This window comes from Silene latifolia, chromosome 2 (genome assembly GCF_048544455.1).
Source record: "Silene latifolia isolate original U9 population chromosome 2, ASM4854445v1, whole genome shotgun sequence".
NCBI classification, from domain to species: Eukaryota; Viridiplantae; Streptophyta; class Magnoliopsida; order Caryophyllales; family Caryophyllaceae; genus Silene; species Silene latifolia.
The window spans coordinates 164,323,792-164,347,513 of NC_133527.1; the positions used below are offsets into that span (position 1 = coordinate 164,323,792).

At 36.1% G+C, this 23,722-nt stretch overlaps 1 protein-coding gene across 4 annotated transcripts; it reads right to left on the reverse strand.

Annotated features, from left to right (window-relative positions):
* Positions 1–8,670: 8,670 nt before the first annotated feature.
* Positions 8,671–21,044, reverse strand: LOC141643259 (uncharacterized). Of its 4 annotated transcripts, none has more exons than XM_074452333.1 (11): positions 20,763–21,044; positions 20,401–20,538; positions 18,093–18,193; positions 17,642–17,999; positions 16,749–17,283; positions 16,441–16,670; positions 16,294–16,345; positions 16,142–16,203; positions 15,935–16,041; positions 15,762–15,849; positions 8,671–9,378 (listed from the first exon to the last, which is right to left on the reverse strand). In XM_074452333.1, exons 2-11 carry the CDS (start codon positions 20,524–20,526, stop codon positions 9,052–9,054), a joined length of 1,986 nt encoding a protein of 661 aa, XP_074308434.1. In that variant the 5' UTR covers positions 20,527–20,538; positions 20,763–21,044; the 3' UTR covers positions 8,671–9,051. The 4 variants fall into 4 exon arrangements, with proteins under 4 accessions (XP_074308434.1, XP_074308435.1, XP_074308432.1 ...); XM_074452334.1 differs by having other exon boundaries at positions 20,775–20,911; XM_074452331.1 differs by having other exon boundaries at positions 16,441–17,283; positions 20,763–21,020.
* Positions 21,045–23,722: the final 2,678 nt, after the last annotated feature.

Consider the following 23,722-nt stretch of genomic DNA (forward strand, 5'->3'; position numbering starts at 1 on the left):
TTGAGTTTTCTCCGGTGGAAAAAACTTTTGATAGAACGCAAGAGCCAAAGTCTCCCAATTGGTAATTCCCATGACGATGCGGTCAAGGTTATTGATCCAAAGCTTGGCCTTATCCTTCAAAGAGAAAGGGGAAATTATTTCCCTTATTTGGGCTTGAGTGACTCCTGTTAGACGGATCATGGAGCAATAATCACAAAAATTTTGCACATGCAAATTGGGATCCTCCAAAGGACTTCCCCCAAATTGTTTCCTCTCCACAAGGCTAATGAAAGCCGGTTTGATCTCGAAGTCCGGCGCAGTGATTTGAGTGGTTGTGATACCGGCCGGAAGCATGGCCGCGGTGGGCTTTGAGTGATCGGAAAGTTTCACCATCGTTTTGGTAGTAGATGGTGGTGCTGGTGGAGATGATGAACTTGAAACCTCCTCCTTTTCAAGGGCTTCTAGATCGTCTAAGTAAGACTTTCTAGCACTTTCAACTTGTACGGGTGAAGAGGCCTCTTTCACTTCCTTCCAAAAACGTCGTCTTCTCCTAAACGTTATCTCGGGATCGGAATCCGGTGAAAGAAATTCTCCCTTACGAGAGGACCTGGGCATAAGACAACAATTTCTAGAGAAATGATAAGTAACGGTCTCAAGGAACAAGTGTTTTTCAAGACAAAAGAAAACAAGATAAAAATCAACAATTCAAAATGCAATAAAACTGTTTCCCCGGCAACAGCGCCAAAATTTGATAGGCTTATCGTGTACCTATGCAAAGATAATTACCCTAAACAACAAATTAATGTAGCAATAGGGATCGAACACAAGGAAACGAGAATTACGTTGTGAAATGCTATGGAAGGATTCTTATTAAGGTCGATTTCGTTTTGTTTGATTGTTGTTGGTTTGATGACTAATAAAAATTATGGTGTGAATTATATAATAGAAAGGAGTCTAAGGGGGTCGGGTCACACATGCAAAGGTATGTATATAATTATGTTAAACTCGGTATTAAAAACATTGTCAATTGCTTAGACTTAGAGACACCCACCTTACGGCATTAGTGTCAACCATAGACCGGGTCCTAGAGAAACTCTCGTCCATGACTAGGTCGTCCTACTATACATGCTTAGTCTAATTCAATTCCGTGCCTCTCGACTTTAGAACGAATGAACAAACTTAATCAATTGAATAAGGCCTTAAACAAAGATTAAACATTATGGCACAAGCATGTGATAGAAGCAATATGAACAATATTATTATCAACCTATTTTAACATGTTATAAACTTGATTTTGCATGGCTCCCCTAGCCCTTAGACTAGGAAATTTAGCTACTCATATTAGAATATAAATTGCAAACTATATTGTAAGAAATGTTAAACATGGTTGTATGATTTGTATAAACTAGGTGATACAACATGTAAAAGAAATAATGCTAATGTAATCTAAATTAAGTACTTTAATTATAAACTATGTGTAAACTAAAATTGAAATGTAAAATTGCAAGCTAGAAACTAGAATACCTTAATAGAAGATAACTTGTATAGAAGAATAAATTGTAACCAAATGCTTGAAAATGTATTAGGAACTAAATGTTTAAGAACTACAAGCTTGACAATATTGAAAACTAAAGATGAAAACTATTGAGAGAAATTATAATGCTTAAGGTTATTGTAAGTATATGAGACGTAGAATTTGAGATATATGAGATGCCTAAGCCTTGAAATGCCTCTCCTATTTATAGGAGAGGGGAGTGAAACGTAAATCACCAAGAAACAGCCAACCCCGATCGGGGGCGTAGTCCTCCGGATAATTCTTCTTAATTCCCCACTTAATTGCTTGAGGAATCCAAAGTACGTGTTTAATTGCCCTTAATGACCCGGGTAAATGCTTGCTTTATCATTCTCTAAGGCTTTCAAAGAGCATCCTATGCATGTAGGAATCTTATGCTTGACCTTGACTTGGACTTAGAAGTTGGGCCTGACTTTGGTTGTTGACAACATTTGATTTATACATATTAATCCACCAATTTCTTCATGCAAACCCATTCCAATACTCCATGCTTAGTCCAACACTTGGTCGTGTTTAGCTTAGTGAACTTGGTGTATAAAATGATAGGAAAAAGCCTCTAAATGCTTAGATTCCTACAAAAACCTAACAAACACAACAATACACCTAGAACACAAGATTAGCTCAAAAATATACTATTTAAAGTATGATAAACAATAGAAATCGAGCTAAAATGAGGGGTAAAAGTATATATAAAATGAACACATCACTACAATAATGATTTATAACTTAAGTTAATCTTTGGAAAATCTTTTAGTTATTATAATATATACTCTGTATTTCTTATTTTATATTCAAGTGATGTTTCTAATTTTTATATAAAACTTTTACATTTCATTTGGCAAAATAATGTCAGTAAAAAAATTATGAAAATAATGTTATTAGATTCATGGTAAGAAATGCTATCATTGGAGTATATATAGATTTCATATAATTTGCACATATTAAAGATGGTGTATTTCATAGTATGTTATATGTACCACATTGAAAAATAATATAGGTGTGACAAATATACTACATATAAAAAATAAAATTTTCTCACATCGAAATATAACATAAGGTGAGTGATTCTATGATTATAAATAAGAGGCATCCTTGGAACTTAAGCATCAACCCAAAATCTTTTGAGTCTCTTAAGTATTGTCTTGAATAACTCTTAAAAGTTTATATCATTATATTTTCTACCTATAGATTTTATATGTCCCACATTGAAAAATAATGTAGGTGTGGTAAATATACTACATTTAAATAATATAATTAGAATTGTGTTAAAAAACAAGTATATCATTAGAGTATAGGTTCATATCATTTGCACATATTTTAATTATGATAAAAAAATATAAAACAAACGTATGAATATTAATAGATAATATAGTATTTGCTTATTATTAAATCGGGTCTGATGTCGAATTAGGTTCAAAAAATATGGTGTACTTTTAAATATGTTATTCGTCTTACATTGAAAAATAATGTATGTGTGATAAATATATAATACGTATAAATAGTTGAATTGTCCCACATCAGAAGATTATCATAAGGTGGGTTGGTCCCATGATTATAAATAGGATTTATCCTTGGAACTTAGGTATCACCCCAAATATATTGAATCTGTCAAAGTATACTTATTATATAAGAGACTTTAAACATAATCTTGAATAAAATGTTAAATTTTTAAAGTTGTAACATTTTTTTAGGTGGGAGAAAGAGCGATAAAATAGTCAATATTATAATGGAAATTTTTTATGGTACCCTCGAATTTTGGTAGATTACACATAATACCCCTAATTTTAAGTTTCTACATATAATACCCTTGTGTTTACTTTTTTCATAACGCCGTTACTCCTATGAGTAACCAGACGAGTAATTGAGCATGCCATGCTATTTGTGTTTTGTTATTTAGGTATTAAATGTTAGTTTATTAAATAAAATATGGATTTAGGAATTAGATGATGAAGTGTTTGTGTAATAGATAACAAAAAAAAGGCGTCACAAGTCATAGGAGTAATGGCGTTATGACGGAAGTTGTCAAATAGTATTTTGGGAAAGAAAAATGTGAACACATGGGTACTATGTGTAGAAATTTAAAATTATGGGTACCATGTGTAATCTATCAAAGTTCAAGGTTACCATGAGAAATTTCCAATATTATAATGATATAGTTAATTAAATTTTCATTTAAAAGAGAGAAATCTGTACCAATAAAACAATAAAGGGGGTATTATTTTTTAATTGTTATTTTATTGTCACGCCATCAAACTTAACGTCCATTTAACAACCTTTACATTAGGAGGTGCCGTGGGCAAAAAAGTAAAACCTCAAGGGTACCATAGGCAGATTCTTAAAATTAGGGGTAACATGGAAAATCTGACAAAATTAAGGTGTACCACGAGAAATTTCCGTATCTCGGTTATGATAAAAAAAATTGAAGAAAAACAATGTGCAAATATTAATGGAGGGTACTTGATCATATTATTAAATTTAAACATAACTATTAGATATAATGAGTAGCAATTGTTCATATTCGGTATTCGGGATCTGATTGGATGTCGAACTAAGTGCAAAAAAGATGGTGTAATTCTGAGTATGTTATTTGTCCCACATTGAAAAACAATGCAGGTTTCATGAATATATACTACGTATAAATAGTAGAATTGTCCCACATCAGAAAAATAATCCAAGTTTGGTAAATATATTACTTATAAATAGTAGAATTGTCCCACATCGAAAGATTAGTATAACGTAGGGTGATTATATGATTATATGTAAGAGTTAACCCACGTATATATTAATCTTTTATTTTTTTTGAAAGAGATATTTTAATAATATGTAAACAAATCATTAGACATAGAATGTAAACATTAAGCCCTTATAAAATTTTTTTTTGCATTATAAATAAGTTAATTAACCCGTTGCAACGCATAGGCATTCAAACTAATCTATATCTATATATATATATATATAAAAGAGAGTTTTTTCGAGCGATCTGAGAGCGTCCACATCATCAAAAATCAATTTAGGAAAGTATAATTTTTGATGTAAAAAATAAAGTGGAAAATCTTTTAATTATTATAATATGTATATTTCCTAAATTATATTCAAGTGATATTTCCAATTTTTATATCAAACTTTTACATTTCATTTGGCAAAAAAATATCGTTAAAAAAATTATGAAAATAATATAATTAGCTTTGTGTTAAAAAATGCTATCATTAGAGTATAAATTTCATATTATTTGCACATGTTAAAGATGGTGTACTTCTTAATACTTAAAATTGTATAATTTTTAGTATGTTTTGTCCCATATTGGAAAATAAGTAGGTGTGATGAATATACTACATATAAATAGTAGAATTGTCCCACATCGAAAGATTAGTATAAGGTGATGTGATCCTATGATTATAAATAGGATGCATATTTGGAACTTATGTATCCACCAAAATTTGTTGAGTCTCATAAACATTGTTTTAAAGAGCTCTTAAGATTTTCTATCGTTATCTACGATATGATATAAAAATAAAGTGGAAATCGTTGGGAATTACTCGGGAAAGAGTTAAGAATATGAACAAGAAAATCAAAAAATAACTAAAGGTTGAACAAGAAAATCAAAAAATAAAAGGTTTTACTAATGGTAGTCTCCTGACACAATACAAAACTAAAGATTTTACTAATGGTTGTCTTCTAAATGCAGTAATAGAGCTTTAATGAGTCGTTATATGTACGATGTAGAGATCCATATCTAATGATCGAGACTAAGTGGTTTTTACCTTCAAAGAAAAATAATATGTATACAATAGTGATTTTTTAAGAAGAGACATATATTTCTTGGTATGTTATATCTTTCACATTGAAAAATAATGTAGGCATTATGAACATACTACGTCTAAATAATTAAATTATGTATCTCACATTGAAATAATAGTATACGGTAGGGTGATTCTATAAATATAAATAGAAGGCATCCTTGAAACTTAGGTATTAATCCAAAATTTTTTTGATATAAAAGATATAGACTTTTTAGTATGTTATATGTCTCACATTGAAAAATAATGTAGGTGTTGTGAATATATTATGTATAAATAATAGAAATGTCCCATATATATACATTTTCTATAGTATATTAAAGTGATGTTTATTATTTTGATATAAAAACTTTATATTTCATTTGAAAAAAAAAATATTGTATGAAAATTATATAATTAGATTGTGACAAAAAAATGCTATCATTAGAGTGTATATTGTATTGTATTTTCTCATTATTAAATCGGGTTGATCTCAAAGTAGGTACAAAAAAAATGGTGTACTTAGTAGTTAGTATGTTATTTGTCCTACATTGAAAAGTAACGTAAGTGTGGTGAATATACTATGTATAAATATTAAAATTGTCCCACATTGGAAGATTACCGTAAGGCATGGTGATCTTATGATTATAAATAGAAGTCATAACCCAAAATCTTTTGATTCCCTTAAGTATTGTCAGAGATAACTCTTAAAAGAGTTTATATTACTGCTTCTACAATAATGATTTCTAACCTAAGTTAATGTTTGGAAAATCTTTTAGTTACTATGTATTTCTTATTTTATATTCAAGTGATGTTTCTAATTTTCATATAAAAACTTTTAAATTTCATTTGACAAAATAACGTCGGTAAAAAAATTATGAAAATAATATTATTAGATTCATGGTAAGAAATGCTATCATTAGAGTATATATAGATTTCATATAATTTGCACATATTAAAGATGATGTATTTCATAGTATGTTATATCTCCCACATTGAAAAATAATATAGGTGTGATAAATATACTATATATAAAAAATAGAATTTTCCCACATCAAAATATAGCATAAGGTGGGTGATTCTATGAGCATCCTTGGAACTTACGCATCAACCCAAAATCTTTTGAGTCGCTTAAGTATTGTCTTGGAGAGCTCTTAAAAGTTTATATCATTATATTTTCTACCTATAGAATTTATATGTCCCATATTGAAAAATAATGTAGGTGTGGTAAATCCGTAAATATACAATGTTTAAATAATATAATTAGAATTGTGTTAAAAAAATATTCTATCATTAGAATATAGGTTCTTATCATCTGCACATATTTTAATTATGATAAAAAAAATAGAAAACAAACGTCAATGGTAGCATGTGTAATCTATCAAAGTTCAAGGTTACCATGAGAAATTTTCAATATTATAATGATATAGTTAATTAAATTTGCATTTAAAAGAGAGATATCCGTACCAATAAAACAATAAAGGGGGTATTATTTTTTAATTGTTATTTTATTGCCACGCCATCAAATTTAACGTCCATTTAACAGCCTTTACATTAGAGGGTACCATGGGCAAAAAAATGGAACCTCAAGGGTACCATGAGCAGATTTTTAAAAGTAGGGGTAACATGGAAAATCTAACAAAACTAAGGGGTACTACGGGAAATTTATGTATCTCAATTATTTTATTTTTATTTTTTTTGAAGAAAAACAACGTACAAATATTAATGGAGAGTACTTGATCATATTATTAAATTAAATATAAATATTAGATATAATGGGTAGCAATTGTTTGTATTCGGTATTCGAGATCTGGTTGGATGTCGAACTAAGTGCAAAAAAGATGGTGTAATTCTGAGTATGTTATTTGTCCCACATTGAAAAATAATGCAGGTTTGATAAATATATATTACGTATAAATATTAGAATTGTCCCACATCAGAAAAAAATCCAATTTTTGTGAATATATTACTTATAAATAGTAGAATTGTCCCATATCGAAAGATTAATATAAGGTAGGGTGATTATATAATTATAAATAAGAGTTAACCCACGTATATATTAATCTTTTTTTTTTTTGAAAGAGATATTTTAATAATATGTAAACAAATCATTAGACATATAATGTAAACATTAAACGCTTATAACGTTTTTTTTTTTTGCATTATAAATAAGTTAATTACCCCGTTACAACGCACGGGCATTCAAACTAGTTGACGAATAATCTTACCTTATACATTCAGGCGAAGAAGCGGCCCACACAAAAACTAAAGTATTAAGGAATGAAAATAAGAAGCCCAAAAGTTGTGGCTTGACACTAATTCAATATTAACGTCCCTCCAAAGGTTGCTCATATCATATCAGAATCCTGTAAAACAAAAATTGATCGTGACTTGTTCTATAACCAAACAAAGAGATCCACAATTCGAATCTGGAGTTGAAAACAAGAAAGGGAGATGGTTCTACAATTGTTATTAGCAGTGGCGTTTTCGGCAGTGCCGTTGATCCTTTGCATGCCTCCGATGAGGCGGTTGACTCTGTTCGCCAGAACAATTGAAGCCGTAATGACAGAGACCAGAGGGTACCGCAGTCTCCTGTTCCATCGTCTGCGCCGCGTCTTCCGTTTCTTCATCACTATACCGCTTTCGTCTTTTACCTAGAACACTACACATTGCTTGTATTTATACTCTGTCCACCTGACTCATTGCTTGCTGTTTGCAAAGATAGGTTTCACCGATACGCCGGTGATTGAAATGGTGCTTTTGTAATTTGAGTGATCTGGCTGCACATAATGTACGTGATCTAACAATTTGTATTCTTTTTGCTAAATTGACCATATTTATGTTGCTGTTTTATACGTACCTTTATTTCCTCAGCTGCTCTTAACCTGATTCACAGTTCGACACCTGTGAAGGAAATTATATGTTCATGTAGGAATTCAATTACTACAGGGACTCACATTTCCCGTGAATTGAACTCCTAAATTGAATTCATATGAATTTGTTTGGTTATGACAAATCGACAATCCAATTCATTTATTTTTTGTGAGAAAACTATAATACCCTTTGTCGATAATAAGAAGCCAATATAATACATGAAGTTTGTGTTGAAAAAATAAGCTCCTTGAATAACAAGGAGTACAATTATAATTTCCAAGTCCTGACGCAATATTGTACAGAGAACTAAATAGTAGACTCACACATCCAATTCTATGCACGATCATATACGAATCATACGAGTAATTTTACGACCAGATTTGGCAATGTCACAGTTTGAATAACATGAAAATTTGTGGAAGAATAGATTGAATAGTTGAATAACATGATAGAAAAAAATCAAGCTCATGACAGAACTGTACATGCGATCTTTATAATACCAATATTGGTCAATAACCAATTGTCAAAACGATCAATGTTTTGTAACTGATGTCAAAACGATAAAAAGCAGGTCTAAACTACCCTCTCTGCCATAAAAGCGCTTATCACCTCATGGTCATGGATCTACAAAACGAATTCTTCTTCTTGAAGCTTAATCAGGCAACTGGATTTATATGTTTAGCAGGCGTTTCTGCACTTGATACTCTGCATATATTAATTAGTTCACGAACCAATGAATTTCTCCAGACAGGGTGCTCCTCAAACCGCCAAAAAGCTCACCTTGTATTGTCCGCACTACATAAACCAGGGTTCCCAAAGTAACTAAAATCCAATATGACCTACGACAAACTAGGCTCCAGCAGCATTCCCATCAGTCTTAGACACTGCACGAACATATGTGAGGCCGCGGCTAGCAGATGGGGCACTAGTATTAGTATTAATAGTACCTCCAGAAACTGGAACCACACTATTTGTGGATGTTTGCGGCGAATCACGCTTCCACTGCATACTCCTCATACCCGGCTTTACCGCTGACCGACCTCTGTATGCGCCAGGAAAGACTCTTGGGAAAGGAGCCTGAGAATATCTGGCAACAGCGACTGAAGAACCTCGAGTAATTCGTGGCCAAGTTGTAATAGGGCTAACTTCCTGCTGCGAGGAGCTTTTCTTCATTACCTACACAAATGCGGCAAAAAGTTAGTCAATCTAACCTACACTGTGCCGCCAAAAAAACTGCCAATTATTTCATATTGGGTACTAGTCACATCACCATGGTCACCTCATACACAAAATTTGACATACCCACGGTCTCAATTGACAAACAAGATTAAGGACGAGTGCTCTCAACTGGACAAAAGAATGAAGGAAATAAGCAAGAGAACCAGAAAATAAATCATTTGCCAAGTTTATAGACAAGGGACAATCTCATCAAGTTATGCTAATAGTCAAGAAGAAAATGTTTTTATGGTGTTGATGTTTCAACTCTTAACAATATGTAAGAAACCTTTGTACAGATTACAATGGACACACCCATTCTCTAAAGATTTCTCTAGTAGAAATTATCACACTAATGGGTGGAGTCTCCCGATTGGTAGCTAAGTAGAAAGGTATAGCAAAAAAGCTTTTAACAAGAAGATTAAAGAAACTTCAGAACAAATCCACCCAAATCAAAATGTTAACTTAGAGTCAAGTCACTCCTCAAAGTAAAAACACACCATATAGTACTCATTCTTAACTATTAACAAATTGGAAATGAAACCCAAGGAGCCAAAGCTGAACAGGATTGAGCTATTATAATGCGTTTGATTTGGATCCTTTAACCACTGTAATTATCCAAACAACATCTGTTGTTGGAAAGTATACGACTTCTCGTGATGTTTATATTGGAATCATTTACTAAAGTAAATGCTAAATCAGGATATAAATTTAACTGAGCTTCGAAAACATAAAGTTCAATCGAAAAACACTAAACTGAATTCAGAGATGTGGATATGAATTATGATCCAAGCAGAAGCCAGGACTTTAGTTCACTCAAGATATAGCAGATATGCATAGACTACATTTTGAACACAGAGACAAGTTAAACAGCTACTCACTCTGTCTCGGTCATTTGTTGTCCTTTTCCATTTTGGGGTGTCTCAGTCAATTGTTGTCCTTTCTATTTTAAGAATGAACTTGATGAGCAATTTGATCATTCACACCCAATTTATTCCACTTGTCATTTAGTGATTGGCCCCCTCCCCTTTTCTTGGTTTTTGTGCCAAAACCAAAGGACAACAATTGATCGGGACGGAGGGAGTATTCAATAACGGAAAATAATATCAGCACCTAAAGCCCAAGCATTAAAACAGAGATAAAGATCTAATTTTGACACAAGGTTTGAAACCCTCCAGCGAAAGCCTCAAGCAATAACGATATCATGATATATTTCCTCAGTTCAACACCATATCTCTTATTAGCCCAATTCTTCCCTTTAAAGACCTTAAACTTCTTATACGCGCTTGAATTACATATTTCACGTTTTTTTCTAACCCCTTTAACTCTTCTCCAGGTACTGATTTTGGTTCTTAATGTGTTCTTGGTACAGGGTACATATCAAAGTGCATATCAAATAACAGAGTAATCATGGAGGTGGATATTTAAGAGCATATACCTAATCAAAGGAAGAAACAATGAACACTGAGGCAAAAAACACAGACAAATGAAAGAGAAAATCCTTGTGCACGAGAAGTGACTTTTAAAGGTCATATCTCGAGTTATAGAACAGCGAATGGAATGATTAAACTTCAATGTTAGACCCTTTCCTCCACAGACCTGAATCTCCGAGTTTTGGAAATACCACATTTAGTTGTCATTTTTGTGTAAAGCTTTGGAAGTATTAGTACATTAGCCACCCTACTTAGGGAACTTAATTCATCTTCCTGACCTCAAATGTTAGTTTCTTGCCATATAGGACATGTTTGGATAGGAGAATTTGAAGGGGAAGTGAAGACAGAGAAAGGGAGGTAGCTAATTTCCTTTTTTTATTTAGCAAAATGGAGGAGGGAATTGGAGCACTTGGAGTGGAGGGGGAAAGGAATATCAAAACCTTTATGAGAAAGGAATTATTTGGAGGGAAAGCTCACTCCATCCATTCCCCCTTCCTTCCCCATCCCCTCTATTTACCTCTCTTTTTTCTTTGTATCCTAAAACACACACAAAAAGTCATTTCTAGGGTTTAGGATCTATTGCTAGGATTTGATTTGAAAATATGGTGCTACTCACTTCCTCTTACATTTATCGCTACATTTACTTCATATGTTTTATCTTTCACTAGTAATTACTCCCTCCAATTTTCCAAGGTAATCGCATGAAAGCCAGAACCGATATGGCTACTTGATTGTAGGGTTTCGGACTCTATGACGAATGCCTAATTTTTATTCATGTGCCTTCAAGACTTGGATTGTGCCAACGGGTATCCATAGACCATAGTTATGATTAGTCAATTAGTAGCACGAAAGTATATCATTCGATAATTATGACTGATACTAGTTGCCGGATTAATGTTTTTAATGTCCCCATTATAACTATGACTGGTTATATTTCCTTTAATAAACAGTCAACCTTAATTGCATTAACCATTATCAATCATGGTATAGTGCCTTGATGCTCTAATCGTAATTGTAATAGCTGATTTGTTGGCTTCTAATTGACTGCTTTGTATTGTTTAGTTAATTAACTTCCATTAGTTCAGTAAGTAGTAAAATAAAAAATAAACGATCTAACTAGACTAGAATCAAAATGATAGTCATGTTCAATATCATCCACCAGGTGTTATCTTATCAGTGACTTCACAAGTTATACTCCAAAATATCAAAGGGAAAACGTAAAAAAGCAAGAAACTATTGCAGGAGTTCCTGCAGAATAAAACAATACAGACATCGATTCATGGTGAATGATATTTTAGCTTGAACTGAATGCTTCAAATATAAAATGTTCCACCATAAGTTATTGATTTTGGAGAGTAGAGAAAAAAGGCATTAAAGGGTTGAGAGAGACTATATTCCAAGGAATGTATTCTTGTGAGAAACTAATAACTCCTTTATAAAATGGGTAGATTTCTTAATGTCAGGGGAGTTCTTTCATTGATCTAAACCACATAAAGCTTCATAGGAGTAAGTATCACATGTATTAAAGATGATAGTTACATTAATAGCTGATAAAGCTCAGAAGATCTCCAAATAAGTTATTTTATGGGGCTGTTAGATTGTGAAAGTTTAACATACCCGAGCAAGCCAACAATACAAGTAGACAGTGTAGCTACGTAAGCTAAAAACTAGCTGAGTTTAAATAACAGGGGCAGGGATTATGAGTCCAAATGCGCCCAAACAGAATCAAGCCAACAACGATTAGGAGCTTTGAACATTGTCTTGTGAGTTGTGACGGCCCAACAAAAATTAAACCAGTCAAACCTACTATCCAAAGACAAGGAACCACATATTATGACAATAAATGACCCAAAACTCACGAGCTACTCAAAATAGTTATCTTAGAAAAATTCACTTCTTCCTCTCCAACCTCGGAGAGACTACTTGAATGGCGGCACAAACATCCTTTATGACAACTTTGAAGAGAAGAGAAGTTAGAACTAAATTTGACATGTATACTAACGACAAGGGAGTAGCTCACACTAAGAAAGTTCTTCAAAGACTGAATTGACAAACGGCAAAACTTGAGGAAAAAACAGAAGGAATACAGAAGTTGACACGCTAAAGAACTCCAAAGGTAAGCTAGTAACGAGTGTAGATGAGCACACGTATATCCGCTAACACCCACCTTCCGCCAACAGTTTTTGGGAGCTATCGTAAATCCAAGGGTCTTGGATACTAAAAAAAGGGAAGTAATCCACCTCACATGGAAGATGCAGCAGGCACTTAAATTCCTCAGATCCAACACCATATTTTTGCATGTTAGATGAACTCTAAAACAAGCTTTATAAGAATCATTATGACACAATAGTAACACAAATGCTATAGAACAGATCAACAAACACAGTTAAAGAGAAACATCTAAAGTTATTTTTTGCTTCCACTGACTCACTATTTATTTAACTTCAGAAAATTAATGGATACACTAAAATAACTCCCTAAAATTTTATGCTATTCTTCGACTAAGAAATTATGGACAGTACAATTCTCGATATTAAATTATCAGTCACATAATATAAATATAACCACTGTTATATGTATGGGGTAAAATATCTAGCTTCCCCTCTCTACTCTGCGAAAGGGTGAACCCTATGAACCACTTGGTACTTTAATTGTTGTTCTTCCATTGACTTTTTGTTTAGCAACCTTCATTGTTGCCAAGATATGGAATGTTGGGCACAATGAACCTAAGAATAATGTGCCTGAGCGGTGAAGACTAAAACGAATTAAGCTCATTATTCTGGTGGACTTGGAGAAAACTCATGATGTTGACTTTGTCTATAAATGACTTTGGCTTGACTAACATGAACCGTAGTTTGATGTCAACGTAAGAAAAAAAACGAAATAAATCAACACAAAAGGGAAACAAGATACAAAAGAAAAGACAAAAATCAAAATTAAACAAAATGAAGTAGCACAAAAAGGAAGATGATCATGTCGACATATATGATTCATCATTGTGTACTGACCGATAATGAAAATTGCATTGTTATTTGCATCAATCAGCAACTATTTTAAAACAAAAGAAGCGCAGATTTTAGTGAGCAAATTTGCTTCATTCCATCCTAAAGCGCAGATTTTAGTGAGTAAATCAGTTGGAAGTGTGCTAACAGTGTGCAAAATTGCAGTATGAGGATTGAGGACATTGTGGTTGTAGTAAGAGACCCCGGTGCTGCAGTCATGGTATATTGTATAAGAACTGCTTACTTTAAGTGTTAGTTTCTCATCTCTCATTTCTTCTTGTAAATACAATTGTTGAGTAGATATCCATGATAGTATAGTCTATACTCTTTTAAGGCCACTCTTTTTTCCAACAGATACATCATACATGCACCAATTGCAATTTTGTTGATTTACATATGTTTTACGGAAAGTAATAAACTGCAAACACTACTTCGAAGTTGGTTGTTACCGCTGAAATAATGGGATAACTATTCCAAGGGGGTTGTATAATAACAGGAAACAATGCAACCACCAATAAAAGTTCCATTACACAATGGGCAAATAAACTTCTTGCTTGAAATTATTCGTTTTGAATGTTTTTGTTGTTGTCATGGTCAGTGCCATCATACTCCAACCTATTGAACAGGGTCCTCCAAAACACATCATGACAGTGCAGTCATTCCCCCCGAGTTCTCAGTTTTTGGTCCAGCTTATAAAGAAAGCAGCAGAGCAATACTGTTGAAGCCTGCCGCTGCTATCCCTCAACTACCACTACCAGTGCCAAATCAAGAACTCAAGATGGACACAGCTTAGTTGTGGTGCCCAACACCAACTATTTCCATCTTCCCACAACTCCCAACTGTCATCAATTGTTTCAAACAGTGGTTATTACCAGATGCCAAGGCCCACAAGCGAACGAGGCTTACATGATAGAGGTCAGGACCATCAGGTGGGAAAATGATTAACAGTCAGATAAAAGGAGAATCACCGGGGAATAAGTGAGTATTCTGCAATGGAACCCCATAAATTTGGTACGCACATGGGCTGAAAAGAGGATTGTTGAGATGGGGGTGTGACGGCCATTGAAAATTTAGTCACTTTATGGGGAAAAGAACTGAAATATGACAAGGCTGCCTGGACTCCCCTGGAGATAGAGAATTTATGTGAACTACCGTGTTTGAGCTTGCCTCTTGTTTGACTTGATTCCTTCCTCATCCTTTTTTGCTTTTCTACTCTCGTTTTTAAACTTTTTTTTTCCATTCCTTTACTTACTTCCTTTGCTTCTACAAAAAATTCTCTTTATGTATCTACCATTTCCCTTTGAATGTTATCTTACAACAATTCATATTTCACCGAACCCCCAGATTCTTGAAGGGCTTAGGCTTTTTTCCTTCTACAAAAATTCTCTATATTTTTCGCTTTTTTCCATTCCTTTACTTATTTCCTTTCCTTCTATAAAAATTGTCTTTATTTATCTACCTGATCCTACCATTTCCCTTTGCCTTGTAACAATTCATACTTCACCAAACCACGGTTTCTTGAAGAGTTAAAGCTTCGACGTTGCTGTTAAGGGGATGGGGAAGTTGAAAAGATACCCCAAAAGTTTATCACTAATAACATTGTGCTCAAAACATAACCATGGTCCTAATTATGTTTGAGAAGGATGATACTCGAAGCCAAGGGCTCCAAACTATAAATTAAGATGTTTGACACATGGTTACCGAATTCGCTATGAATACGTCCTTACCAATTCGCGATTCGCTCCTATAGCATGTGTGTTATATGTATTTTTAGTAAGCAACATGATAGAATTCGCTTTTAGCAAGTCGCGGTTCGCAGGGCACCGAGCGAATTCGGTAACCATGGTTTGACTACTTTGACATCATGCAGCAGAGATAAACATAACATTAGCATGATTAGAGAGCTTGCCTTTATTATACGTGACATAAAGGACGTTCCATCCAAGGTCAAAGCATTGTCTGCAGCTTCTTTCTTCATGAACTCCACATATGCTGACCTACATTGGCAGCATGGAATCCGTCAAACAGCAACAAGATACCAATAATAATCATAAACGAATATTATCAAGCACAAAAGCTCACCCTTTTGGATGACCTGTCGCCACATCAGTTGAAACTATCACTTTCAATACTTCTCCAAACTTATTAAAATGCCTAGAAAGCGTATCCGTGGTGGCAGCAAAATGAACCTGAAATACGACCACAAAAAAACCAGGAATGTGACAGCTGACAAATGAGCATAACAGTCAAATTGGCAATATTCATGCACAATGCTCACAAAAGTCCTACATTGTTGACAAAAATGGTGCGCGAATCAGCATCTTCAAGAGGATGACCAGACGAATTTGAGCCTGGAAGTGGCATAATTGTCAGATGAAAAAGCAAAAGTAAAAAAATCAAGAAGTGAAAGAAACTAGTAATTATCAAGAATTGTAACTAACCAGGACCAGAAGCAGTCTGCAATTCTTTCTGGGACTCCGCAGCAGTGTTTCCCTGAATAAAAGAGCTGAAAAAATTAGCACCTAGACAAAGATTAGTTACTAGCCAAGTAACAGAATGAGCAAAAAAGCAAAGGGAAAAGTAAGTACATTCTCAATAACAGTAGCAGGATTATTAGAATCCTTCATCCGTCGTGCAATAGAATTGGTAGGTCCATTGTTATTCTCCGCACGCAGCTTTTGGGAGCCAGTTTGAATTTTTTCACTTGTCGACTGGTAATGTGATGGTTTCCACGTATTTACATTCACTGAAATATTTACAACCTTGTGCTTAGTGCCTGCAGATACTGCTGAATCTTGACCGTTCATCCTTGGCCAATCTGTTAATTCATCTGTATTTTCAGAAACATGATACTGCACCATCAACGAATCATCAGCTTTATTACATCTGGATGTACCTGTCTCGGAAATATCCATCACTCTGTGACCCGTAACATTGCCATATCCATCATTATCAGATGCAGAATCAGATGCCAGACATGTGTTGCTATTAATCAAGGATGCATTCACATTACAAGTTTCGCCATAGTCTCTTTTTCGAACATATGCTTCACGTGAATTTTGGCGTATATCTTCATAATCTATACCCTGAGCAGCAGATGCTCTAAATTCAGAAACTAACTCCGACCGGTCATCAACGCCACGACTTAGTCTATCAAAGACATTTCCAGATTTCACCCTTTTGACATCCTCTGCTGCCTCTGCTACAGCTCTAATAGCTGTATTAACAGGATTTAATGCCCTTGCCACTGTCTGCAGCTTTTGAGGTTCGACTTCATCACTAAGGTTGCCAGTCGGCGTAGAAACAACAGAACGAAGCCTCTTCCGAGACGGCTCAGACATAGGATTAGAAGGCCTTGTTCCGACTGCATCTCTAACCGCAAATTGTAGAAGTCGCCTAGGAGCAGCAATAGTTGATTGAGACATTTCTCTCTGTTTAAAATGAACAACTGCATCAGGAAGAGCAAAGGTATAAAGCATATCGCAGGCCTTTTCTCTATAGTCTAAATGATAGCATGAAAAAACAGGATGACAGAAACACACTAATGGGCAATGATTTTTCGTTTAACCTATCCGTCTTCTACCCTCCCATTCACGCCTAATCTTATTTCAAATATTTTTACCTGTCAACAAATATTTTCCTAAAACTTCCCTCAATGAAAATCATTTTTTTGCAGGTGCTACATGAAATTCTGGACCACCAGGCCTATGGATGGATGATGGTAGTTTTCAATTTACTTATTCAAGGAGAATGACATTAAGTACAGCATGAGCAGAAAAAATCCTCCACCTTTGGTCGCGCCCGCTCGTCTGCACGACTTCTTTTCCTATTCACTGGGTGTTCTGGACTAGCAGGCCGCCTGGTACGCACCACTTTGCTATGCACTTTTTCTTCCTTTGGTGCATCAGTGGTAATAGAACTGCGGAGAGGAGGGAGACTTTCGTTTGACATGATTCCTTTCCAGTCTCTATTGTGCCGGCTCCTATTAGATTTTAACTTCCCTTTTACTGAATCTACAGAAGGCTGCTGAGAATCAGTTTCACCATTGTGCTCGACCACGACTGGTTCAGTTTTTGCAGCTTCATGAGTAGAAGGCATTTGAGGTTGAACATATTGGTCTAGGTCAGAAGCAAGATGGTCCCATAGCCTGAGTGACAAAGAAAAACACATTGTAAGATGAGAGGAAAGAGATGTGAATGCATCGCCCTTTCAACCTCGTCCAAAGTATAGAAATAGTTACCAATTCACAAAAGAATCACTGCTATCGCCTAGAAATACATCAAGATCCTCCTTGATTTCCTCCTTGCTTCGGCCATTGCCCAGTAAGACTATGACATATTTCTGCATGCCCACATATACAGAAATTTGAGAGCATAAGAAACACGAGTTGAACAAATATTCAGAGCCAGTCAATCCAAAATTAAGAAAAAAAAAACACTGGTGGGAAAGCAGGACAAATCTCCACATTCTACTATAGTGGATCCCATAACCCCGAAAGTTAAGATTAAAAGGAGCGATTACAATGATATTGACGTAACACAACAGGCACAGAGCGAGCATATTAACACAACAGGCATCCAAACGATCATGACTAATGAAAATCGGAGTACAGTGCCATGTGAAGCAGAAGTGTAGTATTCGTTACCCAGACATCCCCAATTACAAGAGTGAAACCAAACACACTGAATTTTGTTCAAACTCCGGGTGTATACAGGTATCCAACAAATCAATATAATGTTTAGAGATCCCCCACCCTAGAAAGGAGTGTTCTGAGTTACTCATTGCCAATTAAAACACATTTATTGATTTGTACGAGACCTGTATACACTCGAATTTCTTGACTTTGTAAGATACCTGCATATACACTCAGAATTAAAAGCAACTGATTTGTCAGACAAGACACCTGTTTACACTCAAAATTTTATTGACTTGCTGTCTACACTTGCAATTTAAGGGTGTGTTTGGTAGCAAAAGTGGAAGGAAAGGGAAAGGAGGGGGAAGGAGGGAAGAGAAAGGGGGGGAAGGGAATGGGGTATGGCCGTATGGGCGTTTGGATACAATTTCCTTCCAAATCTAGCCTATTGTAAAGAGATTTTTTGATAAGCCTTGGAGGAGGGAAAATGGATCCAAATCCCTCCCCCTCCATCTCCCTTCACCCTTATTTGCTATCCAAACAAAAGATTTTAAATCCCCTACTCTCCCTCCCTTTCTTTTCCCTCCAAATCCCTCAATCCAAACACACCCTAAATGAATTCAGGGTTTATCCTTTCAATGCGGGGAGATGGGAAGCTATCATACATTGCCAATCAAGTCACATTTAATCATCATACTTAGGGAGCGTTTGGTTGGGGGGAATAAGGAAAGGGAAAGAGAATAAAAATGGTTGATTCATTTTGTTGTTGTTTGTTTGACACAAAGAAAGGGTAACCCATACCCCCCCCTTACCCCCAAAACCATTCTCATCCATACCCCTCCCCACCTTGGGTAAGCCCATAACCCCATAATCCCTTCTTCCTCCTACTCCCTATTTCCACCACTCCCACCAACACCCACCACACCCTCTCACACCGTCAACCACTGCCACCTACACCCTACACCCACCACACCGACACAACCACCACCAGCGACGCCGACACAACCACCACCAACGACGCCGCCTGTCCACGCTACCCCATATCCTCAACCACTAAACACCACACCAACACCTTCAGTAACTCTCCCACCCCCACCAACCACCACCAACACCTTCCTCGGCCACACCACTGCAACCGCCCGACGCCGGCCACACCAGATCTGGTGTTTTAAGGGGTGGGGGAGGGGTTTTCGAAGGGTTGTGGTGGATTTTTTAGAATGAATAAGGTGTTTGGGGTCGGGATTGTGGTGTTTGTTGAGGGCGTGAGGCGCGGTGATTAGGTTCGCCGTGGGGTACCGTGAGGAAGATCGTCGGCGCCACTACTTGTGGTGGTGTCGGTGTAGATAATGGTGGCAGGTGGTGGGTAATGGTGGTGGAGGTGGTGGATGTTGGCTTTTAATTCACTTTCCCTCTAATTGTCAACCAAACACCCAAGTATAATATGGGTGATCCCATTCATTTCCCTCTCTTACCCTTTCTTGATTTCATTCTCTTACCCTTTCCCGTACCAAACGCCCCCTTAATATAACCAAGGGAGATTTAGAGTGTGTTTGGATAGCAAAAATGGAGGGAAAGGGAGGGAAGGGAGGATGGAGGAGTTCAATTTCCCTTCAAATATTTCCTATGGTGTTTCGGATTCTCATTAGGCGTGGAGGAGGGAAAATGGATCCCTCCAAATCCCTCCCCTCCACTCCCCCTCTACTTCTTTTGTTATCCAAACACACCCTTAAGCAGTATCTCCGATCAATTGATGATATATACATACCATTGCACATGGCGAAATATTATCCTTAGTGAGCGGTATTTTAATCAAAGGTAAACAAAGATCAATTGGGACGGAGGGAGTGTATACTACATTATATTGAATATAAGCGTAGATAAAATTGGATTGAATAAAGGATAAAGCGAGAAGTACCACGAGAGTGTCGTCGACGAAGTCGCCCATATAATCCTTCAAGGTAAGTGTCAAACGATGAGCGAGCTTGGATGATCCTTCATCACTCAAATTCACTTTAAATCTCACTTCTTCCTTGCCCTCCATTTATGCCAAACCCTAACAAACGGAAAGTCGATAAGAGACGAACAACATACATATATATAAACAGGCAATTGCAATTGCAATTGCAATAAATAAAGAATATAAAACCCTAGATGCGTAGAGGATAACGGGAATTAAGAAGCGAAATGAATCAAGGGTATGGTTAAGGAAAGAAAACGAGTTAAGAATGAATGAAGGGTAAAGATGGGAATTGATCGGTAAAGAATAAGGAAACGTACGTGAGAGAGTACCGGGAAAGTGAAAAATGGCGGTCAAGAATGAGGGAGGTTGTTGGTTTCGAGGGGAAGGAAGGAGGCGGAATGTATATATACTTGGAACAACAAAGCTGTAAATTGTAATGCCCCTATTTCCCAAATTCAACCAACCCAGTTTGTGAGATGTCTGTTTTTGCCACTTCTATCAACTGCTACTCTGCTAGGTGTTTTTTAGGCTCTTCTTCTCTGTCCTTCACGGGCGTCCTATTGGTTCAACCAACCCTACTCTAATTTTTTTAATGAGACGATTTTATAATAGCTTTCTATAAATCAGATTTATAAACTCATATCATAACCATACTAGCTGGAAAGCCCGTGCGATGCACGGAGCTCCTATTAGGATTATCTGTAAAATTATATTTTAAGTTAACAAAAAAGTCCAACTATGTTGAATCATTGATGGAAAAAATTCATGGTTGGTATAATTGATTGATGAATTATTAGTGTTTTTACCGTAAAAATTTGACATTCAATAGTACTTATAACATCAAGTGATTTAGTTATAATATATACTTTGCTTTTTCATTGTCGCAACCACAACTGGTCTTAATTCAATAAAAAAAACGCTCTCTTTGTAAACATGGTGCAGCTCACCAAAATAAATTCTTAATAATGGAGACAGACTGATAGGTAGATAATTGTCGCGGTTTCCCTCTATCAAAACTATTTGTAAAACCCGAAAAAACGTAGTATTAAGTCGGGGTCGAACACAAAGACGGCGGGGGTTGCTACTAGGTTCAACTTAGAGTCAAGTTTAATCAATACTAAAAGTAGGGGTTTTGGTTTTAAACACTAGAGCAATTGAACAAACAAGTTGATGAAAATGAATATGATTAATTAAAAACTAGGGCTTTCGGGGTCATCTAAATGGTTTAAGGGCAAACATGATGAATCAAGGGGTCAATGATAAGAGAGTATCCTAAGGGTGACATCTAACTCTCATTAAGCATCACACTTCTCTTAAACATACAACAAGACCTCCACAAATTTTCATTCAATGGGGGAATTAAGCAATAATGAAAAAAGGCACAAACTTTCACTCATGCAATTAATCAAACACCTTGTGTGCATGAACAAGAAAGATAAACAATCCACCAAAGACCCAAATAATCATACAATCATGCCATAAAAACCATAGACTCCCCCTAAACCCTAGAAGGAAGTCTACTCACTCATACTAAAGATAACCATGCTAATAAGAGAAAAAGGACAATTAACATAAAGAGAAGACATGATGATGATTATAACAATTATGAAAGACAAGAGAGAGTGTAAACAAATGATTGATAAGTAAATAAGAGAAGAAGTATACCAACACAAGGAAAAATGATCGCTTGATTGAATAATAAGAAGGAAAACCTTCAAAATCCCCCAATACAATCTTCAAAGAACAAGAGTAAACTATTGATTCTAACTAACAATTACTAGTTTTACTAAATATTAAGGAAAGATTAAGGAAAGATTAGTGCTTGATTAAGAAAGGATTACAATTAATAAGGAAAGTTTTTAGATCTAGGGTTGTGTGTACAAAGGGTTTAAGGAGGGGGTATTTATAGGCTATCATTGGATTAAGGGAGGAAAGAAGGAAAAAGCCCATTAATCGTGCTGCGTGTTCTGTCGGCGGGGGCTCTCTGCCGGCCCCTGCCGGCAGCGTGCGTTCTTCAAAAACCGAGAGAAATAAAGGTTGTGTAATCCCCTGGTGGGGGGGGGGTCTTGCGCCGCCGGCAGAGAATTCTTCATCTTGGAATTTTCTTCAATTTCTTCATAAGAGTTGCCCTCTGCCGGTTGCCCATTGCCGGCCATTTTCTGTGCTTGCAGCAGCGTCTTCACATCTTTTGCCCAAAAACTTCTTCAAAAATTGCCTAAGTATGGACTTGTGTTTTCTGCCGGTGGGTGGTGCCTTGGCCTCCGGCAGAGAACATCTTCTCACTGGTTTCCTCCTTTTTCTCCTCATAGCCACATCCCCGCCGGTGGGCGGTCTTCGCCGCCGCCGCAGAGGATTGTCCTCATAATCCTTCATCTCCCTTTTCTTCATGTAAAGGCATTAGAATGCCTTTCTTGCCCCAATTCCTCCATACTCGACTCGGTTCCTACAAAAGGATACACAAAATGACAAGTACGGGGATCGGGCACAAATGCAAGGAAAGGCACACGAAACCGACTCGTTATGAGCCGGAATGCGTAAAAGAAAGAGGGAAATAAGGTGTAAATAAGTCATATATCAACCTCCCCACACTTAAACCTTACTCGTCCTCGAGTAAGTCCAAAATCAATGCACAAGTCCCTACTATAATAGATATGGAGAGTGAGTGCACAATATAAGCATCACTCAACTAAACTACTACTTAAGCCGATCGAGTATTAGCGCACTCAACGCCCCTTCAACTCACAATTTGACACTCATGAGGGGAGAGTGCCCTATTGCAAGGCAAGTTAGGTCTTGCTACAAAATTTTTGATGCGATCACTCAATTAAGCACAAGTCGACATATATGATGCATCACAAAAATCAAACCGCTTTCCTCATCTAAGCGGCCGTTTTACTTTGAACGATTAAAGGTTTTGGTCGGGAGATACCGTCTCATAGTCTCGGCGGGGTGTCAATGCCCTAATGGTGGCTCAAGCAACCGAAATTTGACAACCAAATGCCTAGGAAACAAATTCAAAGGCGGGAAAGGGGGAAACAAAGCCTAACCTTCGAGAATCACATGACACACTCAAGATTCAACCTAATTGACCCATGACTAAGGGGACCAAGACTACCGACTTCCTCACGGTTTTCACTAATCTCTCATTTTGTTTTTGGAACGGGTGATTTTTGTGCAAAAAGTAACCAAAATCACTCATCTACTCGACTCGTGAGACATGCCCGCAATCTAACATGGAATCTTCTCCTACAAGACCATTAATGAGATGCAAAAAAGG